The 23,601-nt window shown below is 43.0% G+C and overlaps 1 protein-coding gene across 1 annotated transcript in view; it reads right to left on the bottom strand.

Annotated features, from left to right (window-relative positions):
- The window catches only part of LOC134338907 (importin subunit alpha-7), an 85,045-nt gene that overhangs the window by 15,297 nt on the left and 46,147 nt on the right, over nt 1–23,601 (bottom strand). The window contains exons 9-12 of the mRNA XM_063035088.1: nt 13,061–13,224; nt 12,264–12,342; nt 10,720–10,845; nt 4,375–4,502 (exon numbers count right to left, since the gene is read on the bottom strand). Coding sequence (XP_062891158.1) covers nt 4,375–4,502; nt 10,720–10,845; nt 12,264–12,342; nt 13,061–13,224 — 497 coding nt within the window. The remainder of the gene's footprint in view (nt 1–4,374; nt 4,503–10,719; nt 10,846–12,263; nt 12,343–13,060; nt 13,225–23,601) is intronic.

The raw sequence follows: 23,601 nt of genomic DNA, 5'->3' as shown, positions 1-23,601 counted from the left end.
TAGAAAGTATATCTTATAAAACCATAAGTAAAAAGGTTGCGCAAGCTAGAGTTTTCTCTTTGGAGCAAAGGAGAATGAAAGGTGATTTGATAGAGGTGTGTACAATGGTAAGAGTGGACAGGCATCACCATTTCCCCAGAGCAGCAATGCTGATACCAGGAGGCACAATCCTAAAGTGATTGGACAAACGTATAGGGGAATGTCAGAGTAGAATCCGCCCCCCCACCCACAGAGAGTGGTGGTAGAGACAGGCACATTAGGGACAATTACAAGACTCTTAGATAGGCACATGGATGTAAGAAAAATGTAGGGGTATGAGGGAAGAAAGGGTTAGATTGACCTTGAAGTAGGTTAACATGTTAACAAGGGCCTGTACGTGCTATACAGTTCTATGTTCTATTCTGAGATTGTGCCTTCTGGTTCTAGTCTCTTGCACACTCTCTCCACATCTCACTCTATCTAGGCCTTTCAATATTCAGTAGGTTTCAATGAGAACCCATTTCATTCTTGTAAGTTTCAGCGAGATAGGCCCAGAGCCAACAATCGCTCCTCAAGTCTTTCATTCCCTGAAACATTCCCATGAACATCCTCTGAACCTTCTCCAATGCCACCACATCCTTTCTTAAATAAGGGCGCAGAACTGCTCGCAATACTCCACGTGAGGCCTCACCAATGCCTTATGAAGCCTCAGCATTACATCCCTGCTATTACATTCTAGTCCTCTGGAAATGAATGCAAACATTGCATTTGCTTACCTACCACTGATACCAGATTCACCAGATTATGGTTTCCAGGATTATCTCTATTTCCCTTCTTGAACAACAGAACAACCTGAGTTATTGTGTTGTGGCTGGAGAGTATATGCAGATCTTGGTTAAAGCCCCAACCATCACATCCCTTGCCTCTCTCAATAATAGAGGGTATATCTCATCAGGTCATGACTTAACCACTTTAGCATTCTTCATAAGATACATCACTACTCCACCTTCATCTCAAAATGCCCTAATCTACACTACTAAAATACCGTGCAGAAGTCTTGGGCACATATACAGTATACAGCTAAGGCACTTGCACAGGACTGTATTTGTCAATGTGGAACAGACAGCGAGTTTGTAATCTGGCGGGAGAAAAGGATGTTGGGAATGGTGAGGGTAGGGCAATGTGGAAGGGGTGTGGGACAGGTGGCAAAGGAGTGCCAGGAGTGGGGAGTGGCATGGGGTGGCATTCAGACACACCCAGCCCTCAGATACCAGGCAAGGTCATTGATCATTACAGAATGCCTCTCTGGTGCTTCCCGCTTCCTCCTCCCTTCGCAACCATGATTCCCTCTTCCCTTCTTTTAAGAGCCTCTTGGATAGATACATGGAGTTTAGAAAAATAGAGGGCTATGCACTAGGGAAATTCTAGGCAGTTTCTAGAGTAGGTTACATGGTCAGCACAACATTGTGGGCTGAAGGGCCTGTAATGTGCTGTAGATTTCTATGTTTTATGTTCTAGTCCATAGTCCAGCCCATTCTCAGTCCACAATAGAGACCCACATCAGACTCAGGTTTATCATCACTCAAATATGTCATGAAATTTGTTATTTTTTGCAGTAGGAACAATACAGTGCAATGCATAAAATTCTTCATCTTCCCTGCTCCTGTGAAATGATACTATACATTTCATTACTTAGTTTCTCTTTATCTGCCTCTTTCTCTAATAAATTTTATGACTGATATTTGTGACCTCAATATTTAGGACATCTTAAAAAATTCTGGCAGTTTCAAAAATGCCAAATGTTAGGTAGCTATAACATTTACTTGCACTTACACTTGTCTCCCTGGTGACCTAACACTCAGTTTCTCCTTCACCGAATGCATTCACCCAGTGCTGCCCCAAATGTTGCTGTGAAATACCTCATGTGCAAAATGACATCTTTACATTACATACACCATACACAGTGGATTCCACTTAATTGGGATACATCGGGGCTAGTAAATTTTGGCACAATTAAGCGGCTGCCCCAATTAGCCAATTTCATGGAAATTGTTAAGAAGGAATAAAAAAAAGACAAACTACCATTTAACTGAGTAACAGATTATAAATTTAAGTGAAATACAGAATGAATTAGAACACTACCAATATTAATAAAGTATTATAAAACTATGTATTAGTTCCTAATAGTTATTGATGGAGGAATTCACTTAAGAGTAAATAAACAAAATCAGCGCAGACATCTCGGGCAGATAGTGGAACTGTCTTCTGCTTATTTCTCGCCAACTATCAGTGACAAAAATCATTGCTTTTTGAACATAAACAGAATCAGAATCAGGTTTATTATCACCAGCATGTGATGTGAAATTTGTTAACAGCAGCAGCAGTTCAATGCAATACATAAACTAGCAGAGGGAGAGAAAAAAAATAATAATAAATAAAATAAAACATAATAATAAATAATCAAGTAAATCAATTATGTATATTGAATAGATTATTAAAAATGTGCAAAAACAGAAATACTGTATATTAAAAGAAGTGAGGTAGTGTCCAAAGCTTCAAAGTCCATTCAGGAATCGGATGGCAGAGGGAAAGAAGCTGTTCCTGAATCGCTGAGTGTGTGTCTTCAGGCTTCTGTATCTCCTCCCTGATGGTAACAGTGAGAAAAGGGCATGCCCTGGGTGCTGGAGGTCTTTAAAAATGGACGCTACCTTTCTAAGACACCACTCCCTGAAGATGTCCTGGGTACTTTGTAGGCTAGTGCCCAAGATGGAGCTGACTAGATTTACAACCTTCTGCAGCTTCTTTCTGTCGTGTGCAGTAGCCCCTGCATACCAGACAGTGATGCAGCCTGTCAGAATGCCCTCCACGGTACAACTAAAGAAGTCTTTGAGTGTATTTGTTGACATACCAAAGCGCTTCAAACTCCTAATAAAGTATAGCCGCTGTCTTGCGTTCTTTATGACTACATCAATATGTTGGGACCAGGTTAGATCCTCAGAGATCTTGACACCCAGGAACTTGAAGCTGCTCACTCTCTCCACTTCAATGAGGATTGGTATGTGTTCCTTCGCCTTACCCTTCCTGAAGTCCACAATCAGCTCTTTCATTTTACTGACGTTGAGTGCCAGGTTGTTGCTGTGGCACCATTCCACTAGTTGGCATATCCCTGTACACCCTCTCATCACCACCTGAGACTCTACCAACAATGGTTGTATCGTCAGCAAATTTATAGATGGTATTTGTGCTATGCCTAGCCACACAGTCATGTGTGTACAGAGAGTAGAGCAGTGGGCTAAGCACACACCCCTGAGGTGTGCCAGTGTTGATCGTCAGCGAAGAGGATATGTTATCACCAATCCGCACAGACTGTGGTCTTCCGGTTAGGAAGTCGAGGATCCTATTGCAGAGGCCCAGGTTCTGCAACTTCTCAATCAGGATTGTGGGAATGATGGTATTAAATGCTGTGCTATAGTCGGTGAACAGCAACCTGACATAGGTGTTTGTGTTGTCCAGGTGGTCTAAAGCCGTGTGAAGAGCCATGGAGATTGTGTCTGCCGTTGACCTATTGTGACGATAGGCAAATTGCAATGGGTCCAGGTCCTTGCTGAGGCAGGAGTTCAGTCTAGTCATAACCAACCTCTCAAAGCATTTCATCACTGTTGATGTGAGTGCTACCGGGTGATAGTCGTTAAGGCAGCTCACATTATTTTCTTTGACACTGGTATAATTGTTGCCTTTCTGAAGCAAGTGGGAACTTTGCGTAGCAGTGAGAGGTTGAAAATAGATGCTAAACGCGTGCAACTGACGCCATTTAAAAACTTCGCTCTAAGCACTGTGTAGTTTCTAATGGCTACACAAGTGCACGAGACTAACAATAGCTAGAATCTGTTCAGCAACAGTCTCCTGTTCCAATTAAGTGGCATAGTGTCCCAAATAAATGAATGGATTCCCGGCTATTTTCTCATTAGTTTTTGTTCTTTGAGAGTTACTCCAAATAAGCAGCTGCCAATTAACTGAAATCCATTGTATTTTTAATATATGAATGTGAATTGTACATTCGACATTGTTGTTTGTGGAACTGTATTTTGCACAAAGTAGCTAACACATTATTCTTAATAAATGGTGGTAATTTTAATTGCCTACAATTAAATAATTTATACTTTTAAGTTCTTTATGTCAATCACCTTTTCAGAGGAAGCACATGGATCTGAACATTGGGAAGATCAGAACTGGGCCAAGCTACAATTTTCCCAAATGACAGGTGAATCTCAATGCACTTGTTTTAAGGCACACACATAGGAAATGTATTTTGGCCATGGAACTATGATCCAACAAAGAAAATTAATGTTTTCAAGAAGGAAAATGAAGTGAAAATTCAAAGCTCTTTTTACTCACTTAATCTGTTCTGGTGTTCCTCCAGAGGTGGCATTCGTTATGGCCCATGCTGCTTCTTTCCTCGTACGAAATTCTGCCTTTTGAAGGAGGTCAATAAGCACCGGAAAAATACTTGCATCTATTACAGCCTGAAAAATAGAGAGGATAGAAAGGGAGGAAGAACATACATTTAAAAGAATGTACATTTAAAACATTTTCACTTACAGAAGTCACCCAACTTCAGTATTATCTTATGGAGGAGGGGAAGAGAAGAGATTAGTCACAGTCATACTTTATTGATCCCGAGGGAAATTGGTTTTCATTACAATTGCACCTTAAATAATTAAATAGTGATAAAACCATAAATAATTAAATAGTAATATGTAAATTATGCCAGGAAATAAGTCCAGAACCAGCCTATTGGCTCAGGGTGTCTGACCCTCCAAGGGAGGAGTTGTAAAGTTTGATGGCCACAGGCAGGAATGACTTCCTATGACGCTCTGAGCTGCATCTCGGTGGAATGAGTCTCTGGCTGAATGTACTCCTGTGCCCACCCAGTACATTATGTAGTGGATGGGAGACATTGTACAAGATGACATGCAACTTGGACAGCATCCTCTTTTCAGACACCACCGTGAGAGAGTCCAGTTCCATCCCCACAACACCACTGGCCTTACGAATGAGTTTGTTGATTCTGTTGGTGTCTGCCACCCTCAGCCTGCTGCCCCAGCACACAACAGCAAACATGATAGCACTGGCCACCACAGACTCGTAGAACATTCTCAGCATCGTCCGACAGATGTTAAAGGACCTCAGTCTCCTCAGGAAATAGAGACGGCTCTGACCCTTCTTGTAGACAGCCTCAGTGTTCTTTGACCAGTCCAGTTTATTGTCAATTCGTATCCCCAGATATTTGTAATCCTCTACCATGTCCACACTGACCCCCTGGATGGAAACAGGGGTCACCGGTGCCTTAGCTCTCCTCAGGTCTACCACCAGCTCCTTAGTCTTTTTCACATTAAGCTGCAAATAATTCTGCTCACACCATGTGACAAAGTTTCCTACCGTAGCCCTGTACTCAACCTCATCTCCCTTGCTGACGCATCCAACTATGGCAGAGTCATCCGAAAACTTCTGAAGATGACAAGACTCTGTGCAGTAGTTGAAGTCTGAGGTGTAAATGGTGAAGAGAAAGGGAGACAAGACAGTCCCCTGTGGACTGTATTCAAATAATATTCTGCAATGAGGTAGGTTGAACATGAAAATTTAGATCAAAATTTGAAATTTTTCTTTGAATACTGTTGAGGTGAGGGGTGGGGGGGGGGGACAACCCTTGCAGAGGAAAACCATAGCAGTCAGGGACATCTTGGATCCAGTCCACAGCATTCTTAAGTGGGAATGGTGGGCCATATCAAAGGTGGTGATGAATCAGCATACAGCATGCAGACTGATAATTTGGCTGAGAAGTGTAATAACAACCACCTCTCACTCAACGTCAGCAAGTCCAAGGAACTGATTGTAGACTTCAGTAGAGGGAAACCAGAGATTCATGAGCCGGAACTCATCGGAGGATCGGAGGTGGAGAGTATCAGTAACTTTAAATTCCGTCATTATCTCAGAGACCTGACCTGGACCCCATCATATAAATATAATTGCAAAGAAAGCACAACAGTGCCTCTACTTCCTCAAGAGTCTGCGGAGATTCAGCATGTCTTCAAAAACTTCCAACAATGTGTGGTGGAAAGTGCGCTGACTGGCTGCGTTATGACCTGAAATGGAAGCATCAATGCCTTTGAGTGGAAAATCCTACAAAAGGCTTACTACATCATGGGTAAAGCCCTTCCAACCATAGAGCACATCTACATGAACCGAGAAGCATCTATCATCAAAGATCCTCACCACCCAGGTCATGCTCTCTTCTCACTGCTGTCATCAAGCAGAAGGAACAAGAGCCTCAGGAGTCACACCAGCAAGTTCAAGGACAGTTACTACTCCCCAACCATCAGGCTCTTGAACAAAAGGGGGTAGCTACACTCATTCTATTTCTGGTGTTCCCATACTGATGGTCTCACATTAAGGACTCTTCATCTTGTTACTTTGTGCTGTCAGTAATTAATGCTATTTAGTTATATTTGCATTCCCACAGCTTGTTATTTATTGATCCTGTTACAGTTGCTGTTCTATAGATTTGCTAAGTATGCCCGCAGGAAAAAGAATCTCAGGGTTGTATGTGGTGACACATATGTACTCTGATAATAAATTTTACTTTGAACTTTGAACAGTCAGAGGTCATGGTCCAAGTTGTTACCAATGACATAGGCAGGAAGAGTGACGAGGTCTTACAGAATAAGTTCAGGGAGTTAGGAGCTAATTAAAGGACAGGACCTTCAGGGTTGTGATCTCAGGATTGCTACCCATGTCACGTGCTAGTGAGACCAGAAATAGGAAGATCATGCAGTTTAATACATGGCCAAGGAGATGGTGCAGGAGGGAGGCATTCAGAATTTTGGAACACTGGGCTCTCTTCCAGTGAAGGAGGGACCTGGACAGATGGGATTGTTTGCGTCTGAACTGGAGGGGGACTAATACCTCAGCGGGAAGGCTTGTTAGTGCTGCTCTGAATGGTTTAACCTAGAGTTGCAGGAATGAAAACCAGATGACAGGGCAGATAGTGGAGTGGTTGTGGGGGAAGATAATTTTTAACCTACATATAAAGACAGGAACCGAAAGGTTGAGCATGGTGAGAAGAACGCCCTGAATTTTCTCTATTTTAATGCAAGCATTGTTGGATTATAGCAGGTAAGGCAGACAAGCTCAGGGCATGGATCAGTACATAGAATTATGATATTGTAATCGTTATTGAGGCTTGGTTGCAGGAGGGACAGCACTGGCAACTCAATGGTCCAGGGTTCCATTGTTTCAGACATGATAAAGTGGGCAGCATTACAGTGGGAGGGATCGCACTACTTATCAGGGAAAACATCATGGCACTGCTCACACAGGCCAGATTGGAGATTTTGTCTACTGAGGTTTTATGGGTGGAACTGAGAAGTATGAAAGAGATGACCACATTAATGAGTTATATTATAGGCCCCCCAATAGTCAATGGGAATAGAGGAGCAAATTTATAGAGAGATCACAAACAGTTGCAAGAAACACCAGGTTGTGATAATAAGTGATTTTAACTTTCCACATATTTATTGGGACTTCCATACTGTTAAAGGACTGGATGGGATTGAGTTTGCCAAATATGTCCAGGGACATTTCTTTAATCAATATATAGAGGTCCCAACAAAGAGGCCTTCAAAAGTGAAACTTTCAGAGTTTGTATGTCCCTGTAAGAATAAAAGGTAAGGCCAACAGTTTTAGGGAGTCTTGGTTTTCGAGAGATATTGAGGCCCTGGTTAAGAAGTAGAAGGAGCTGCATAGCAGGAATAAGAAATGCAAGAGAACACTAAAGAGGGCAATCAGAAGGCACCAGTTGCTCTAGCAGACAAGGTGAAGAAGAATCCCGAGGGCAAAATTAAGAGCATATATTAAGAGCAAAAGGAGCAAGGAACAAAATTGGTCCTTTTGAGGATCAGTGTGGTCATCCATGCATGGAGCAAGAAGAGATGGGAAAGATCTTAAATGGATTTTTTGCATCTGTATTTACTAGGGAGATGGACACAGTTTTCTTAAAAGTAAGGTCATAGACCACATACAGACTACAGAAGAGGAGGTGTGTGCTGTCTTGAGGCAAATTGGAGTAGATAATTCCCCAAGGCCTGACAAGGTGTTCCCTCAGACCACAGGGGAGACTAGTTCTTGAAGGCCCTGGAAGAGGTATTTAAAATGTCCTTAGCCACAGGTGAGGTGCCAGAGAACTGGAGGATAGCTGAAGCTGTTCCTTTGTTCAAGGAAGTTCTAAGAATCAGCCATGAAATTATAGGCCAGTGAGTCTGACTTCAGTAGTGGGTAAATTATTGGAAGGTATCAAAGGACTAGATATATAAGTATTTGGATCGACAGGACCTGATTAAGGATAGTCAACATGGCTTTGTGTGTAGTAGGTTGCGTCTAACCAATCTTATAGAATTAATCGTGGAGATTCCTAGGAAAATTGATGAAGGAAAGGTAGTGGATGTTGTCGACACAGACTTTAGCAAGGCCTTTAACAAAGTCCTGCATGGGAGGCTGGCCAAGTAATACAGTTGCTTGGCATTCAGGATGAGACAGTAAATAGGATTTGACATTGGGATGTTACTGTGAAGTTGTGTAAGATATTGGTAAGACCAAATTTGGAATCTACTGTGCAGTACTGGTCACCTATCTCCAGGAAAGTTATCAGTAAGAACGAAAGAGTACAGAGAAAATTTTCAAGGACGTTGCCAGGGCTTGAGGACCTGACTTATAGGGAAAGGCTGAACAGGTTAGGACTTTATTCCCTTCAATGTAGGAGAATGAGGGAAGATTCGATAGAGGTATACAACATTATGAGTGGTATAGATAGGCTTAATGTAAGTAGGTTGGGTGAAGCTAGAACTGGAGGTCACAGGTTAAGGATAAAAGGTGAAATGTTTGAGGGGAACTGGCATCAGAGGGCAACTTCTCACAACTCATCAGCAAACAGTTAAATTCTTCCTATTCAATTGTCTCTATTTTCCTTTTCAGGGTCCTATTGGGATCTTCTGTCTACAGCAACACTCATTTGCGGTTCTTTATGATGGCACATTCCTGCTCTTGCAGCTTGCCGATCAGCCGCGTTTTCAGGTGACTTCGGGGGCCTGTACAGCCCTGTGGACACAAATTCTTGCCGGTAACGCATGCTGAAGCATAGCAGGAGCCACAACATCAACGACAGCATGAGCGGCTGTCGGGTGGCTCTGCACTAGGTAATCGATTTGCCAATTCTCAAGTTGGAGAACTCAAAATAAAAAGCAACTCTTCAGACTGACTGTAACATTGAAATAGCAACTGTTGTCTCCCCTGTTACTGTGGAAGGAATGATATCTGTCTCTCCCTTGTTAGTGAGAGAGACAGCCTGTGGGATGTTGAAATGTTAGTTTTTGATGAACTGTAGACCATGGTCTCTCTTTGGGAGCTTCGTTGTTGCTGGCATGGTGGGTGGTGAGAATGCTGATGCTTTGGCCCTGGCCTAAGCATGGGACAACTTGCAGTGACCAATTGGCCTGCCAGCCGATGCATCTCTAAAGGGTGATCAGGGGCTGGGGGTGGCTGTGCAGTCACAGAGACAGCATGCAGGCAGTGGTGGGAATTGAACCTGGGTCACCTGTGCTGTAGAGTGTTGTGCTGGTCACTATGCTACCATGCCCCGCCACTGTCCACAATTTATATCCTGCATGTTGTCTGTGTTTACGTGCCTGTGATGTTGCTACAAGCTTTCATTGTTCCTGTATCCCATCGTACTTGTGCGCTTAAAAATAAACTTGATTTAGGCCAGGTTATTGAGTGCAGTTAAAGCGGACTTTGATAGATTCTGATCAGTCAGGGCATGAAAGGTTACGGGGAGAAGGCAGGAGATTGGAGCTGAGAGGGAAGTAGATCAGCCATGATGAAATGGTGGAGCAGACTTGATGGGCTGAATGGCATAATTCTGCTCCTATATCTCATCATATCTTTATTTTAGAATATGTGGGGGGGAGGGTTGATGCTGCTTGTGTGTGGGAGCGGGGGCAGGGGGCATCTTAGGTCTTTTTTCTGTCATCATTCTTTGGGTTTTTTTCCTTCTGCTTCGAGGATGTCTACAGAGAGTAAGAATTTCAGCTTGTATATTGCATTCATTCTTTGATATTAAATGGAACTATTGAACTTCTTCACTCAGAGGATGGTGGGAGTGTGGACGAACTGCCATAGAAGTGGTGCACTTGGGTTCGATTTCAACACTTAAAAGAAGTTTGGATAAGTACTTAGATGCGAGGGGTATGTAGGGCTATGGTCCAGGTGTGGGTCAATGTGACTAGGTGGAATAAGAGTTTAGCAGGGACTTGTTGGGCTGAAGGGCCTGTTTCTGAGCTGTAGTCCTCTATGACTATGACTGAATTGACACAATGGTTATTCCAATATTCAAGAAACCAGTCTAAAAGTTGTCATAAGCCATTGAGAGCAGACTTTTGTTAAATAAAGATGCTTTTCTTGATTAAAGTTGACAGGATTTTGTAGCAAACCATAACGACTTTTATTACATCTTTAGTCTTATAACAATTATAAATCAATCAAAAGTGAACTTATGATTACAGGTTATAATTTAAATATTCCTGAAAATTCACTAGTACCTTGCAAATTTATGTAAATCTAAATGATTTAAACAGATCAATTCCATATGTAGAAAATCATTTATTTCAAGTCAAATATATATTTGGCTACCTGAATCTGGGCTCGATTTCCAGCTGTAATGTTTGAAATGGTCCAACAGGCCTCCTTTCTTATGGATTCTTTTGGACTACTTAATAAATGTAGCAGACATGGCAAAGCTGAACAATTTAATATGACCTGCTCAAAACAAAACATTCAATAAATAAACTCCAAGAATTTACATCAACACTGTTCAGGATCATAGAATCACATTACAGAGAATCAAGGCCCTTTGGTCCATCATGCACAATCCTAAGATCAAGTACATAGTTATGTTTACCAGCCTGCAATGCCTTGACAACTCAAGTGCTTGTTTAGTTACTGAAATGTTGTGAGAACACATGTTGATGCCACCTTTATATTCAGTGAGGGGAAACTTCTTCACTTAGAGGGCTGTGAGAGTGTGGAACAAGCCGCCAGCACAAGTGGTGCATGTGAGCTAAACTTCAATGTTTAAGGTAAACTGATGGCAGGGGTATGGAGGGCTACAGTCTGGGTGCAGGTCGATGCGAGTAGGAAGTTGAAATAGTTCGGTATGGACTAGGTGGGCTGAAGGGTCTGTTTCTGTAGTGTACTTTGCTTTGACTCTATGATTCCACTGATTTAATTGGTTTGGCAGAACATTGTGGAATGCATTGTTTTACAGTGTGAATATGCGCTGGGAGAAGCCCTTAAAGTGCCACCACAATTCCAGCGGCAATTTGTTACTGTAATTCCCATTAAATATTTGGGGCCTACAGTACAATCCCAGCATAGTTTTCGTCCTCTTATTTTTAACTTAACCCATAAACCCTCACTGCATAATCGCTCAGTAATTTCATCTTGGACAATTGCCAACATGTTGATGCAACTTCCTCTCCTCTTACTCCTCTGCTTCTATGCCGTAGGTTACACCTGGTCAAACCCTGGATTTTATTTATCTTTAAGCATTTCTGTAACTTTTTATCCTTCTCTAACTTAAAACTATTCTCCTTACTATCAACACGATCATCTATTTTTATGTCAATCTGCAAATTTACTAATAATTTGTCATGTTCAAATTGTTCATATATGTGACACACAGCAAGGGTCCATGGCCACAAGGACATCATCAACTACACTGCCCCCATCCATATATTTTGTTACCTTCTTCAGAAAAAAACTATGTCAAATTGGTCAGAGAGGATCCCGCACCAAGAAAGCAATGTTGACTATCCCCAGTCAACCCCCCACCTTTCCAAGTGTAGTTAATGCCGTCCCTCAGTGCTTTTTTCAATAATTTCCCATCCACCGACATTACAGTCATTGGTTTATTCTACAGCCTTCTAGAACAAAGGTACCAGTAATCCGTCACCTTAGTTGTGGCCAATGAAGATATAAAAGTCTCTATCAGGGCTACCAGAATCTTCTCCATTGTCTCCTATAGCAGCCAGTAATATATGTCAATAAGCCCTGAGAGTTTATCCACCTCTACAGCATCTACAGTTCTTTTTAGAATATGTCTGACCCCTTCTTGAAACCTGAAATTGCAACATCTTCCTTAATAAATATAGATGAGAGGCCTGTAGTGCACTTACCTGTGTCTGGATATCATCACCTGTTACTATGTTACCTACAGCTCTTAATGCTGGTGAGGCAACTTTGTTATCATTATGCCTATAAGAAATACACATAATTATTTCTCAGAAATTATGCATCCAACATGTGACCAGGCTATTTCATACAAGGCGCAGAAATCAAGACTGGCACACACTGATCAACAAGTCTTTATTTGTTGCTTTGGGAGAAGTCAGATACAAACTAAAAGCCAAACACAGCAGATGCTGTTAAACTGAAACAAACACAAAAGCAGAAATAGACAGCAGCAGAGAGTAAACAGTCAACCATCAACAATCTTTTGTCTTGGATTTAAAACATAAACTGTTTCTTTCTTCACAGATACTGAATATTCTGAGCTTTGTTATTTAAGGTGCAGCCCTATTTAGGAGGCAGTTTGGCAGCCCATTCCAAGCACACAATTTCCAGGTTTTAGTTGGCAAAAGGGTAGAGATTTTATCATAAGACATTTATAGCCCTCACATCTCCAAACCTGATAGACATAAAGCAAACTAACAGGTGCAACAGGGGACGTGCACAAGTACATTATAATAATGGAACAAGAAACAAGGAAATATATGTCAAATGTTATGACTTTGTATATTAAGTGAATAGGGAAAATAAAATAGTGAATACTCAAATACTTATTTATCCTTGTAAACTTCTAGTTCTATTCATGGATCACTGATGTTTCTAACCTTTGTCTAAGGAGTGATCCAAAAATAAAAATCTGAGACCGTAAAGAATATTACTATATCATGGGACAAAGAAAACTTACATTAAGAGTTCCACCAATCGTCTGCAAATCCCAGAGTCAATAACAGCCTGAATTTTCTCATTGGGTCCATCTGACAAGTACGATAATGCCCAACAAGCATCAGCAAGCAAGTCAGGGTCACTGCTGAACAGTAATCTGGCTAGTACAGCTAAACATGGCGAAACCTGTAGGTAAAATAGAGGTTTATTCATTTTAACTGCTTTCTAAATTGAAGATGAAGATTAAATAACATTGAAATTATCCATTCATTTAGACAATTACAGAGAAAATGTACAAGGATGTTGTCAAGACTTGAGGACCTGAACTATAGGGAAAGATTGAACAGGTTAGGAGCATATGAGAATGAGGGGAGATTTGATAGAGATATACACAATTATGAGGGGTGTAGACAGGGTAAACATAAGCAGGCTTTTCCCACTGAGGTTGCGTGAGATTAGAATTGAAAGTCAAAGGTTAAGGATAAAAGGTGAAATATTTAAGGGGAACCTGAGGGAAGAACTTCTTCACTCAAAGAGTGGAGCTAAGTGTGAAACGAGCTGCCAGTGGAAGTGATGGATGTGGGTTCGATTGCAATTTTTAAGAGAAGTTTAGATAAGTACATGAATGGGAGGCATACGGTCCAGGTGCAGGTTAGTGGAACGAGGCAGAATAACAGTTTGGCACAGACCAGACGGGTTGTAGTATTCTTTGACTCCAATGTCCCGCCAATACAACATTGAATGGTAGTAAGGGAGGAAGTGTAGCACTTGTTCCACTTGCAAGGATAAGTGTCAGAAGAGAGATCAGTGGGGAGGGACGAATGGGCAAGGCAGTCACGTAGGGAGCAATCCCTGCAGAAAACAGGAAGGGGGGGGAGGATAGACGTGCTTACTGGTGGGATCCCGTTGGAGATGGCAGAAGTTGCAGAGAATTAGGTGCTGGACACGGACGCTGGTGGGGTGGTAGGTGAGAACAATAACCCTATCCCTGGTAGGGTGACAGGAGGAAGGGGTGAGAGCAGACAGGCATGAAGTAGAAGAGATGCTGGTGAGGGTAGCATTGATGGGACGAAGGGAAGCCACTTTATTTGAAAAAGGAGGAAATCTCCTTTGTTCTGGAAAGAAAAACAGATGTCCTGAGAGCAGATGCAGCAGCGACGGAGGAATTGGAGGCTACCCAGACAGAAGATAAGGTGTTGTTCCTCCAACATGATGGCATGAACATTGAGTTCTCTAACTTCCGTTATGTCCCTCCACCCCTTCTTACCCCATCCCTTATTATTTTTTTCCCCTTTTCTTCCTCTCTCTTTTTCTCCCTCTGCCTCTCGCACTATATCTTCCTCTGATGCTCCCCTCCCCCTTTCTTTCTCCCTAAGCCTCCCATCCCACGATCCTCTCCCTTCTCCAGCCTTGTATCCCTTTTGCCAATCAACTTTCCAGCTCTTGGTTCCATCCCTCCCCCTCTCGTCTTCTCCTATCATTTCGGATCTCCCCCTCCGCCTCCCACTTTCAAATCTCTTGCTATCTCTTCTTTCAGTTAGTCCTGACAAAGTGTTTCGGCCCGAAACGTCGACTGTACCTCTTCCTATAGATGCTGCCTGGCCTGCTGTGTTCACCAGCATTTTGTGTGTGTTGTCTCTATACCTGGATCCTTGACTTCCTCTTCGGGAGACCACAGTCTGTGCTGATTGGACTAACTCCTCCTTGCTGATAATCAACACCGGTGCACCTCAAGGATGCATGCTTAGCACACTGCTCAACTCTATCTACACCCATGACTATGGCTAATCACAGCTCAAACACCAACCATAAATTCGCCAATGACACAACTGTTGTTAGCAGAATCTCAAATGGTATTGAGGAGGCATACAGGAGTGAGATTGATCTGCTGGTTGAGTGGTGTCACAACAATAACCGTGCACTCAAAGTCAGTAAGAACAAGGAACTGATTGTGGACCTCAGAAGGGGGAGGTTGGCAGATAGCACACTCATCAAGAGGCAGCAGTGGGAAGGCTGCTTCAAGTATCTCGGTGTCAACATCCTGGACCCAACATATTGATTCAATTACGAAGAAAGCATGCCAGCAGCTACATTTCAATTAGGAAATCCAGCAAATTTCTAAAGATGTACCATGGAGAGTATTCTAACTGGTTACATCACTGTCTGGAATGGAGGGGCCACCGTACAGGATTGGAAAAAGCTGCGGAGGGTTGTAAACTCAGCCAGCTCCACCGTGGGAACGAGCCTCCCACCATCAAGGCCATCTTCAAAAGGCAATGCCTCAAGATGGCGGCATCTATCATTAAGGACCCTCACCATCCAGGACATCATCAATGAGAAGGACAGAGCCTGAAGATGCATGCTTAATGTTTTAGGAAAGGCTTCTTCCCCTCCATCAGATTTCTGAATGGTCCATGAACCCATGAACACTACTTCACCATTTTTGCTCTCTTGTTGCACTATTTACTTTATATATATTATTATAATTTATAGTAATTTTTTAATATTGCTCTGTACTGCTGCTGCAAAACACAAGTTTCAGGATGTATTTCGGTGATAATAAACCTGATTTTGATTCAGAGATGGGATGTCACGTTACAGCTGTAGATGTTATAGTGCATCAGTATTACAGAGGCATGAGAGAGGAGTTGACCAGAATTGACTGGAAAAGAACACTGGCAGGGATGACGGCAGAGCAGCAATGGCTAGAAGGCGAGGGGGCACATAATAGAGCAAAATTTAGTGGGAAATTAGAGGATTGGGAAGCTTTTAAATACCATCAGAAGACAACCAAAAAGTCATCAAGAAGGTTCGTATTCTGCATGGAGGTCAGTAATAAAGTATGACTATGACCAGTGGTGTACCAAAGGTATCTGTTCTCGAACCCCTCCTCTTTTGTGATTTTTATAAATGACCTGGATGAGGAAATAGACGGGTGGGTTACTAAGTTTGCTGATGACACAAAAGTTGGGGGCATTATAAATAGGCTGGAGGGTTGTAAGAGGTTACAGTGTGACACTGATACAATGCAGAACTGGGCTGAGAAGTGGCAAATGGACTTCAACCCAGATAAGCGTGAAATGGTTCATTTTAGTAGGTCAAATTTGAAGACAGAATATAATATTAATGGTAAGACTCTTGGCAGTGTGGAGGATCAGCGAGATCTTGAGGTCCATGTCCACAGGGCACTCAAAGCTGGTGCGATGGTTGATAGTGTTGTTAAGAAGGCATATGGTGTGTTGGCCTTTGTCAACCTTGGGATTAAGTTCAAGATCTATGAGGTAATGTTACAGCTATACAAGACCTTAGTTAGACCCCACTTGGAGTACTGTGTTTAGTTCTGGTCACTTCATTACAGGAAGGATGTGGATACTGAAGGTGGAGTTGAGTGATAGCGCTAAACAGTGACTCCTTTGCTTGCATCTTTGGAAACAGCTTTATTTCTGTCTTTGATATCTCTTTTTCCCTTTCCAAGGTTCTTTTGAAGACCCTGACCTGGAGTTACAGTCTGACTTCAGTTCTTTGCGGGAATGCAACCTGCTCTCAGGGCCTCACGATTGGCCGCTTTTCGATATGCCAAGGACACAGCCTAGAAGGCTAACGCGTCTTCAGAGTGCTGGATTTTCATGACCCTGGAGGCAGGCGAATTCAGGGCTGGTGCTGCCGTCGCCGACTGATGCGTTGCGAGAGAACAATGTAGATCGGAAGCAGTGGGCCTGCTGTTGGTTGTGTGCCCAGAGGTACAGAGCTCAGAAAAAGCAACGCAACAGACTTTTAACACTATAAATCAGCGAGTTGTTTTGTTATGTCTTCCCTCTCACTGTGAAATGGGGATACTTCTTTTTCCCTTATCAGGGAGAGAGAGAGCCTGTGGTATGTCAAATACTGAGTGAACGAGTAGTACAGGTCGACCTTCACTAATCCGACTACCTGTAATCCCGTTCCTTCGCTAATCCCGCACTGATTTCAAATTTTCCGCACAACTGTAATTTCAAGTTTTCCGGGCCACCATACCAATATGCTGCGCATTGTTCTGGTTGCGCTAGATCTGTTCAAGTGTTGCGTGCTCTTGTAAACACAGACAGGCGATTCCTGCTTGTTTTCCTGCATTTATTAATATCATTTGCGTGAGACGCGGCCGCCTAGCACCCGCCCGCCTCACCTGCCAACAGCAGGGGAGCTGGCGCGCGCTGGGTCGGTCCACCTTCTCGCCCGCCTGCCAGCAGTCATGCACTGCTCTCCGGCCGGCACTCCGTTCTCTTCTGCCTACGATCTTAGATCAGACGTGGTGACCCACTGAATTTAAGCATATTACTAAGCGGAGGAAAAGAAACTAACAAGGATTCCCTCAGTAACTGCAAGTGAAGAGGATAGAGCCCAGCGCCGAATCCCCGGCCGCCTGGCGGTCGCATGAAATGTGGCGTCTAGAAGACCTCCTTTCTCTGACTTCTGCTTCTGACAACCCCACACTTGCAGACATGTAACTTTGCCTGTATGTTGAACGTCTCACTTTAGAAGCGGAAGTGCTCTTCTGTATAAGTTAATTCCTGTACATTTTATTTTATCTGTGCCTGTACAGGGTTCTAAGAGTAAACCTAGCAATTATCGGCCTGTGAGTTTGACGTCAAGGTCTTTGACAAGGTTCCACACGGAAGGTTAGTTAGGAAGGTTCAATCGTTAGGCATTAATATGGAAGTAGTAAAATGGATTCAGCAGTGGCTAGATGGGAGATGCCAGAGAGTAGTGGTGGATAACTGTGTGTCAGATTGGAGGATGATGTGTAGCAGTGTGCCTCAGGGATCCGTACTGGGTCCAATGTTGTTTGTCATATATATTAATGATCTGGATATGGGGTGGTAAATTGGATTAGTAAGTATGCAGATGATACTAAGATAGGTGGCATTGTGGATAATGAAGTAGGTTTTCAAAGCTTGCAGAAAGATTTAGGCCAGTTAGAAGAGTGGGCTGAAAGATGGCAGATGGAATTTAATGCTGAAAAATGCCAGGTGCTACATTTTGGTAGGACTAATCAAAATAGGACATACATGGTAAATGGTAGGGAATTGAAGAATGCTGTAGAACAGAGGGATCTAGGAATAATGGTGCATAGTTCCTTGAAGGTGGAATCTCATGTGGATAGGGTGGTGAAGAAAGCTTTTGGTATGCTGGCCTTTATTAATCAGAGCATTGAGTATAGGAGTTGGGATGTAATGTTGAAATTGTATAAGGCATTGGTAAGGCCAAATTTGGAGTATTGTTTACAGTTCTGGTCACCGGATTATAGGAAAGTTGTCAATAAAATTGAGAGAGTACAGAGGAGATTTACTAAAATGTTGTCTGGGTTTCATCTCCTAAGTTATAGAGAAAGGTTGAACAAGTTAGGTCTTTATTCTTTGAAGCTTAAAAGATTGAGGGGAGACTGGACAGAGGTATTTAAAATTATGAGGGGGATTGATAGAGTTGACGTGGATAGGCTTTTTCCATTGAGAATGGGGAGATTCAAACAAGAGGACATGAGTTGAGAGTTAAAGGGCAAAAGTTTAAGGGTAACATGAGGGGGAACTTCTTTACTCAGAGAGTGGTAGCTGTGTGGGACGAGCTTCCAGCAGAAGTGGTTAAGGCAGGTTTGATGTTGTCGTTTAAAGTTAAATTGGATGGATATATGGACAGGAAAGGAATGGAGGGTTATGGGCTGAGTGCAGGTCGGTGGGACTAGGTGAGAGTAAGAGTTCGGCATGGACTAGAAGGGCCAAGATGGCCTGTTTCCATGCTGTAATTGTTATATGGTTATATTAGTATATTACTTGATTAAAATTTCACTTGCTGCTCATTTAATATTTCTGTTTCATTATTATCTAACATACTGATTTACATGAGTCACCTCTTTCTCCCTTATTAGGAGAGAGCGAGCCTGCAGCATGTCAAATTATCAGGTGAACAGTGCAGTCTCTGGGGTAACTGCAAGCCTGTGTCTTTGCTATTGCTTTGCTCACACTTGAGTGCTGGTACTGGGTGCGCCTTATTTTTTGCTGGTGGGGAGGGGGGATTGTTGCTCACTGCTGTTTACACACAGGAAGGAGAGGAGCCGGGGGTGGGGGGGGAACTTAGGGGTTCTAACATTTAACTGCTATTCATTCTTTGGGGCACTCCTCTGTTTTCATGGATGGTTGCGAAGAAAAAGCATCTCAGGATGTATATTGTATACACTTCTCTGACATTAAATGTACCGATTGACCTAAAGGATACTATAGAGAGAGTGCAGAGGAGATTAACAAGGATGTTGCCTGGATTGGGGAGCATGCCTTATGAGAATAGGTTGAGTGAACTCAACCTTTTCTCTCTGGAGCGACGGAGGATGAGAGGTGACCTGATAGAGGTGTATAAGATGATGAGAGGCATTGATAGTGTGGATAACCAGAGGCATTTTCTCAGGGCTGAAATGCCTAACACAAGGGGGCATAGTTTTAAGGTGCTTGGAAGTAGGTACAAGGGGGAAATCAGAGATAAGTTTTCCTACACAGAGTGGTGGATGTGTGAAATGCACCGCCAGCGAAGGTGGTAGAGGCGAGTACAATAGGGTCTTTTAAAAGACTCTTAGAAGTTAGGAGACCTCATAGAAACATTTCGAATGTTGAAAGGCATGGACAGAGTGGATGTGGCAAAGTTGTTTCCCATGATGGGGGAGTCTAGTACGAGCGGGCATGACTTAAGGATTGAAGGGCGCCCATTCAGAACAGAAATGCGAAGAAATTTTTTTAGTCAGAGGGTGATGAATCTACAGAATTTGTTGCCACAGGCAGCAGTGGAGGCCAAGTCATTGGGTGTATTTAAGGCAGAGATTGATAGGTATCTGAGCAGCCAGGGCATCAAAGGTTATGGTGAGAAAGCGGGGGAGTGGGACTAAATGGGAGAATGGATCAGCTCATGATAAAATGGCGGAGCAGACTCGATGGACCGAATGGCCGACTTCTGCTCCTTTGTCTTATGGTCTTAGATAGGTACATAGAGCTTAGAAAAATAGAGGGCTATGCGGTAGGGAAATTCGAAGCAGTTTCTAGAGTAGATTACATGGTTGACACATTATGGGTCAAAGGGCCTGTAATGTGCTGTAGATTTCTATGTTTCTAGGTAAAGATGGAATATGAAAGTAAGCTAGCCAATAATATTAAAGAGGATACCAAAAATTTCTTCAGGTATGTAAAGTGTAAAAGAGAGGCAAAAGTGGATATTGGACCACTGGAAAACAATGCTGAAGAGATAGTATCGGGGGACAAGGAAATGGCAGATGGACTGAAGTATTTTGCATGAGTCTTCACTGTGGAAGACACTAGCAGTATGGTGGAAAGTTGCAGCTGTCAGTGGGCATGAAGTGTGTGAAGTTACCATTCCTAGAGAGACTGATCTTGGCTAACTGTAATATCTGAAGGTACGTAAGTCACCTGGACCAAATGGTGTACACCCCAGAGTTCTGAAAAAGGTGGCTGAAGAGAGTGTGGAATTATTAGTAGTTATCTTTCAAGAATCACTAGACTCTGGAGTGGTTCTGGAAGATTGGAAAATTGCAAATGTCACTTTGCCCTTCAAGAAGGGAGAGAGACAGAAGAAAGGAAATTAAAAGATAATTAGTCTGACCTCAGTGGTTGGGAAGATGTTGGAGTCAATTGTTAAGGATGTGGTTTCTGGGTACTTGGAGACACATGATAAAATAAGTCATAGTCAGGATGGTTTCCTCAAGGGAAATCTTGCCTGACAAAGAATTCTTGGAATTCTTTGAAGAAATAACAAGCAGGATAGCCAAAGGAGAATTGTTGATGTTGTATACTTGGATTTTCAGAATGTCTTTGACAAGGTGCCACACATGAAGCTGCTTAACAAGCTATGAGCCCATCATATTAGAGGAAAGATTCTAGCATTAATAAAGCAATGGCTGATTAGCAGGAGGCAAAGACTGGTTGGCTGCCGGTGACTAGTGGTGTTCCACAGGGGTTACTGTTGGGGCTGATTCTTTTCACATTATATGTCAATGATTTGGATGATGGAATGAATTGCTTTGTTGCAAGGTTTGCAGACAATCTGAAAGATAGGTGGAGGGGCAGGTAGTTTTGAAGAATTAGAGAGGCTACAGAAGGACTTAGACAGATTAGAACAGCGGTCCCCAACCACCGGGTCGCGGACCGGTACCGGGCCGCAAGGCATGCGCTACCGGGCCGCGAGGAAACAATATGATTTAACGATAGGAGTCAGCTGCACCTTTCCTCATTCCCTGTCACACCCACTGTGGAACTTGAACGCACGCGAGTTCATTACGCACGCATCATCCATGTCAGAGCGGGAAGGAGATCAACTTCTTGAGCTTGCAAATGACAGCGGGCTGAAAAGTATGTTTGACATAACATCTCTGCTGGCATTCCGGATCAAAGTCAAGGCTAAATATCCTGAGATAGCCACGGAGGCACTGAAAACGTTGCTTCCATTTCCAACGTATCTCTGCTATGAATGCAACGAAAACTAAATTGCGAAATAGACTGGACATAAGGAACCCATTCGAGTATCGCTGTCTCCCATCACCCCTCGATAGGACCGTCTTGTTGCAGGGAACAAGTATTCAGCCCAGGGCTCCCACTGATTCAGCGATATTGGTGCGTTGCAATGATTTTATATGTTCATACGAGGAAAATATGTGCTGTGTGTTTAATATCCAAACGTTACTTAAAATGTTATGATGCTATTGACTTATATAACCAGATAACAATTACAGCATGGAAACAGGCCATCTCTGCCCTTCTAGTCCGTGCCGAACGCTACTCTCACCTGGTCCCACCGACCTGCACTCAGCCCATAACCTTCCATTCCTTTCCTGTCCATATAGCTGTCCAGTTAACTTTAAATGATAATATCGAACCTGCCTCTACCACTTCTACTGGAAGTTTGTTCAACACTTACTTAAAGCTCCTCTGTCCTCCCTGATAATTGACTTATCGCTATATTCATGCGAGGAAAATATGCGCTGTGTGTTTAATATTAAATTCGTTAGATAAACCCTTTTAGAAACGAAATTGAGTGTATTAGCCACTTATCACCGATATTCCGGTCGTGATTAACACCCCCCCCCCCCCACGTACAGAATCGCCAAAAACGATTTGCAGAAAAGAAAAATCGGCACGTACACGCATGTGCACTGGTGCTCGCGCAAGGCTTCATGGTCATTGTAGTCTTTCTTGGGTAAACACAATGTATTTGACTGCTACTCTTGTCCGTTGGCAACCATTCCCCACCACCCCCCCGGCCCCCCGGTCGGCCGGTCCGCAAGAATATTGTCAATATGAACCCGGTCCGCAGTGCAAAAAAGGTTGGGGACTCCTGGATTAGAAGAATGGGCAAAGAAGTGGCAGATGGAATACAGTGTCAGAAAGTGTATGATCATGTGCTTTGGTAGAAGAAAGGAAAAGGGTTGACTATTTTCTAAATAGAAAATACAAAAATCTGAGATGCAATTAGATTTGGGAGTCCTTGAGCAGGGTTCCCTAAGGGTTAATTTGCAGGCTCATTCTGTGGTGAGGAAGTCAAATGCAATGTGAGCATTCATTTCATTTCAAGAGAACTAGAATATAAAAGCAAGGATGTAATGTTGAGACTTTATGAAGCACTGGTGAGGCCTCTAGTTTTGGGCTCCTTACCTTAGAAAGGGTGTGCTGAAACTGAAGAGGGTTCAAAGGAGGTTCACAAAAATGATTCCAGGATTAAATGGCTTATCATGTGAAAACTGACTGATGGCTCTGGCCCTGTATTCACTGGAATTCAGAAGAATGAGGGGTGTACTCATTGAAACCTATCGTATGGTGAAAGGCCTTGATAGAGTGGATGTGGAGAGGATGATTCCTACGGTGGGAGTGTCTAAGACTAGAGGACACAGCCTCAGAATTGAGGGGCATCCTTTTAGAACAGAGATGAGGAAGAATTTCTTTAGCTTGAGAGTGGTGAATCTGTGTAATTCATTACCACAAGCTGTGGAGGCTAAGTCTTTACGTATATTTAAGGCAGAGGTTGATTGATTCTTGATTGGTCAGGGCATGAAGGGGTACAGCGGGAAGGCAGGAAATTGGGGATGACAGAGAAATGGATGAACCATGATGAAATGGCAGAGCAGACTCAATGGGCCAAATGGCCGAATTCTGCCCTTAAATCCCATGAGTGTTAGGTGCAGTCTGATTGCCTCACTGTAGAGAGCATGAAATTAAACTACAAAGGGTGCAGAAAAGATTCAGAAGGATGTTACAGGCACTGGGCAGCTTGAGTTAGAAGGAGAGACCAGACAGGCTTTCTCCCAGGCACACAGGAGGGTGAAGAATTAACTTTGAGCCAGAGGCACAGGTAAGGTGAATGGTCACAGTCATTTCCCCAGGGTAGGGTTGAAAGGAGGTTTAAAAAGAACCCGGGGACAAGGTATTCGCCTGATGGATGGTGGGTACATGGAATGAGTTAACAGAGGAAGCTGTGGAAATGAATACAATTACTATGTTTAAAGGATGCTGGACAGGAACATCAATAGGAAGGGTTTAGAGA

This window comes from Mobula hypostoma, chromosome 28, assembly GCF_963921235.1.
Source record: "Mobula hypostoma chromosome 28, sMobHyp1.1, whole genome shotgun sequence".
Taxonomy (NCBI): domain Eukaryota; kingdom Metazoa; phylum Chordata; class Chondrichthyes; order Myliobatiformes; family Myliobatidae; genus Mobula; species Mobula hypostoma.
This window is presented reverse-complemented; position numbering and strand designations above follow the sequence as displayed.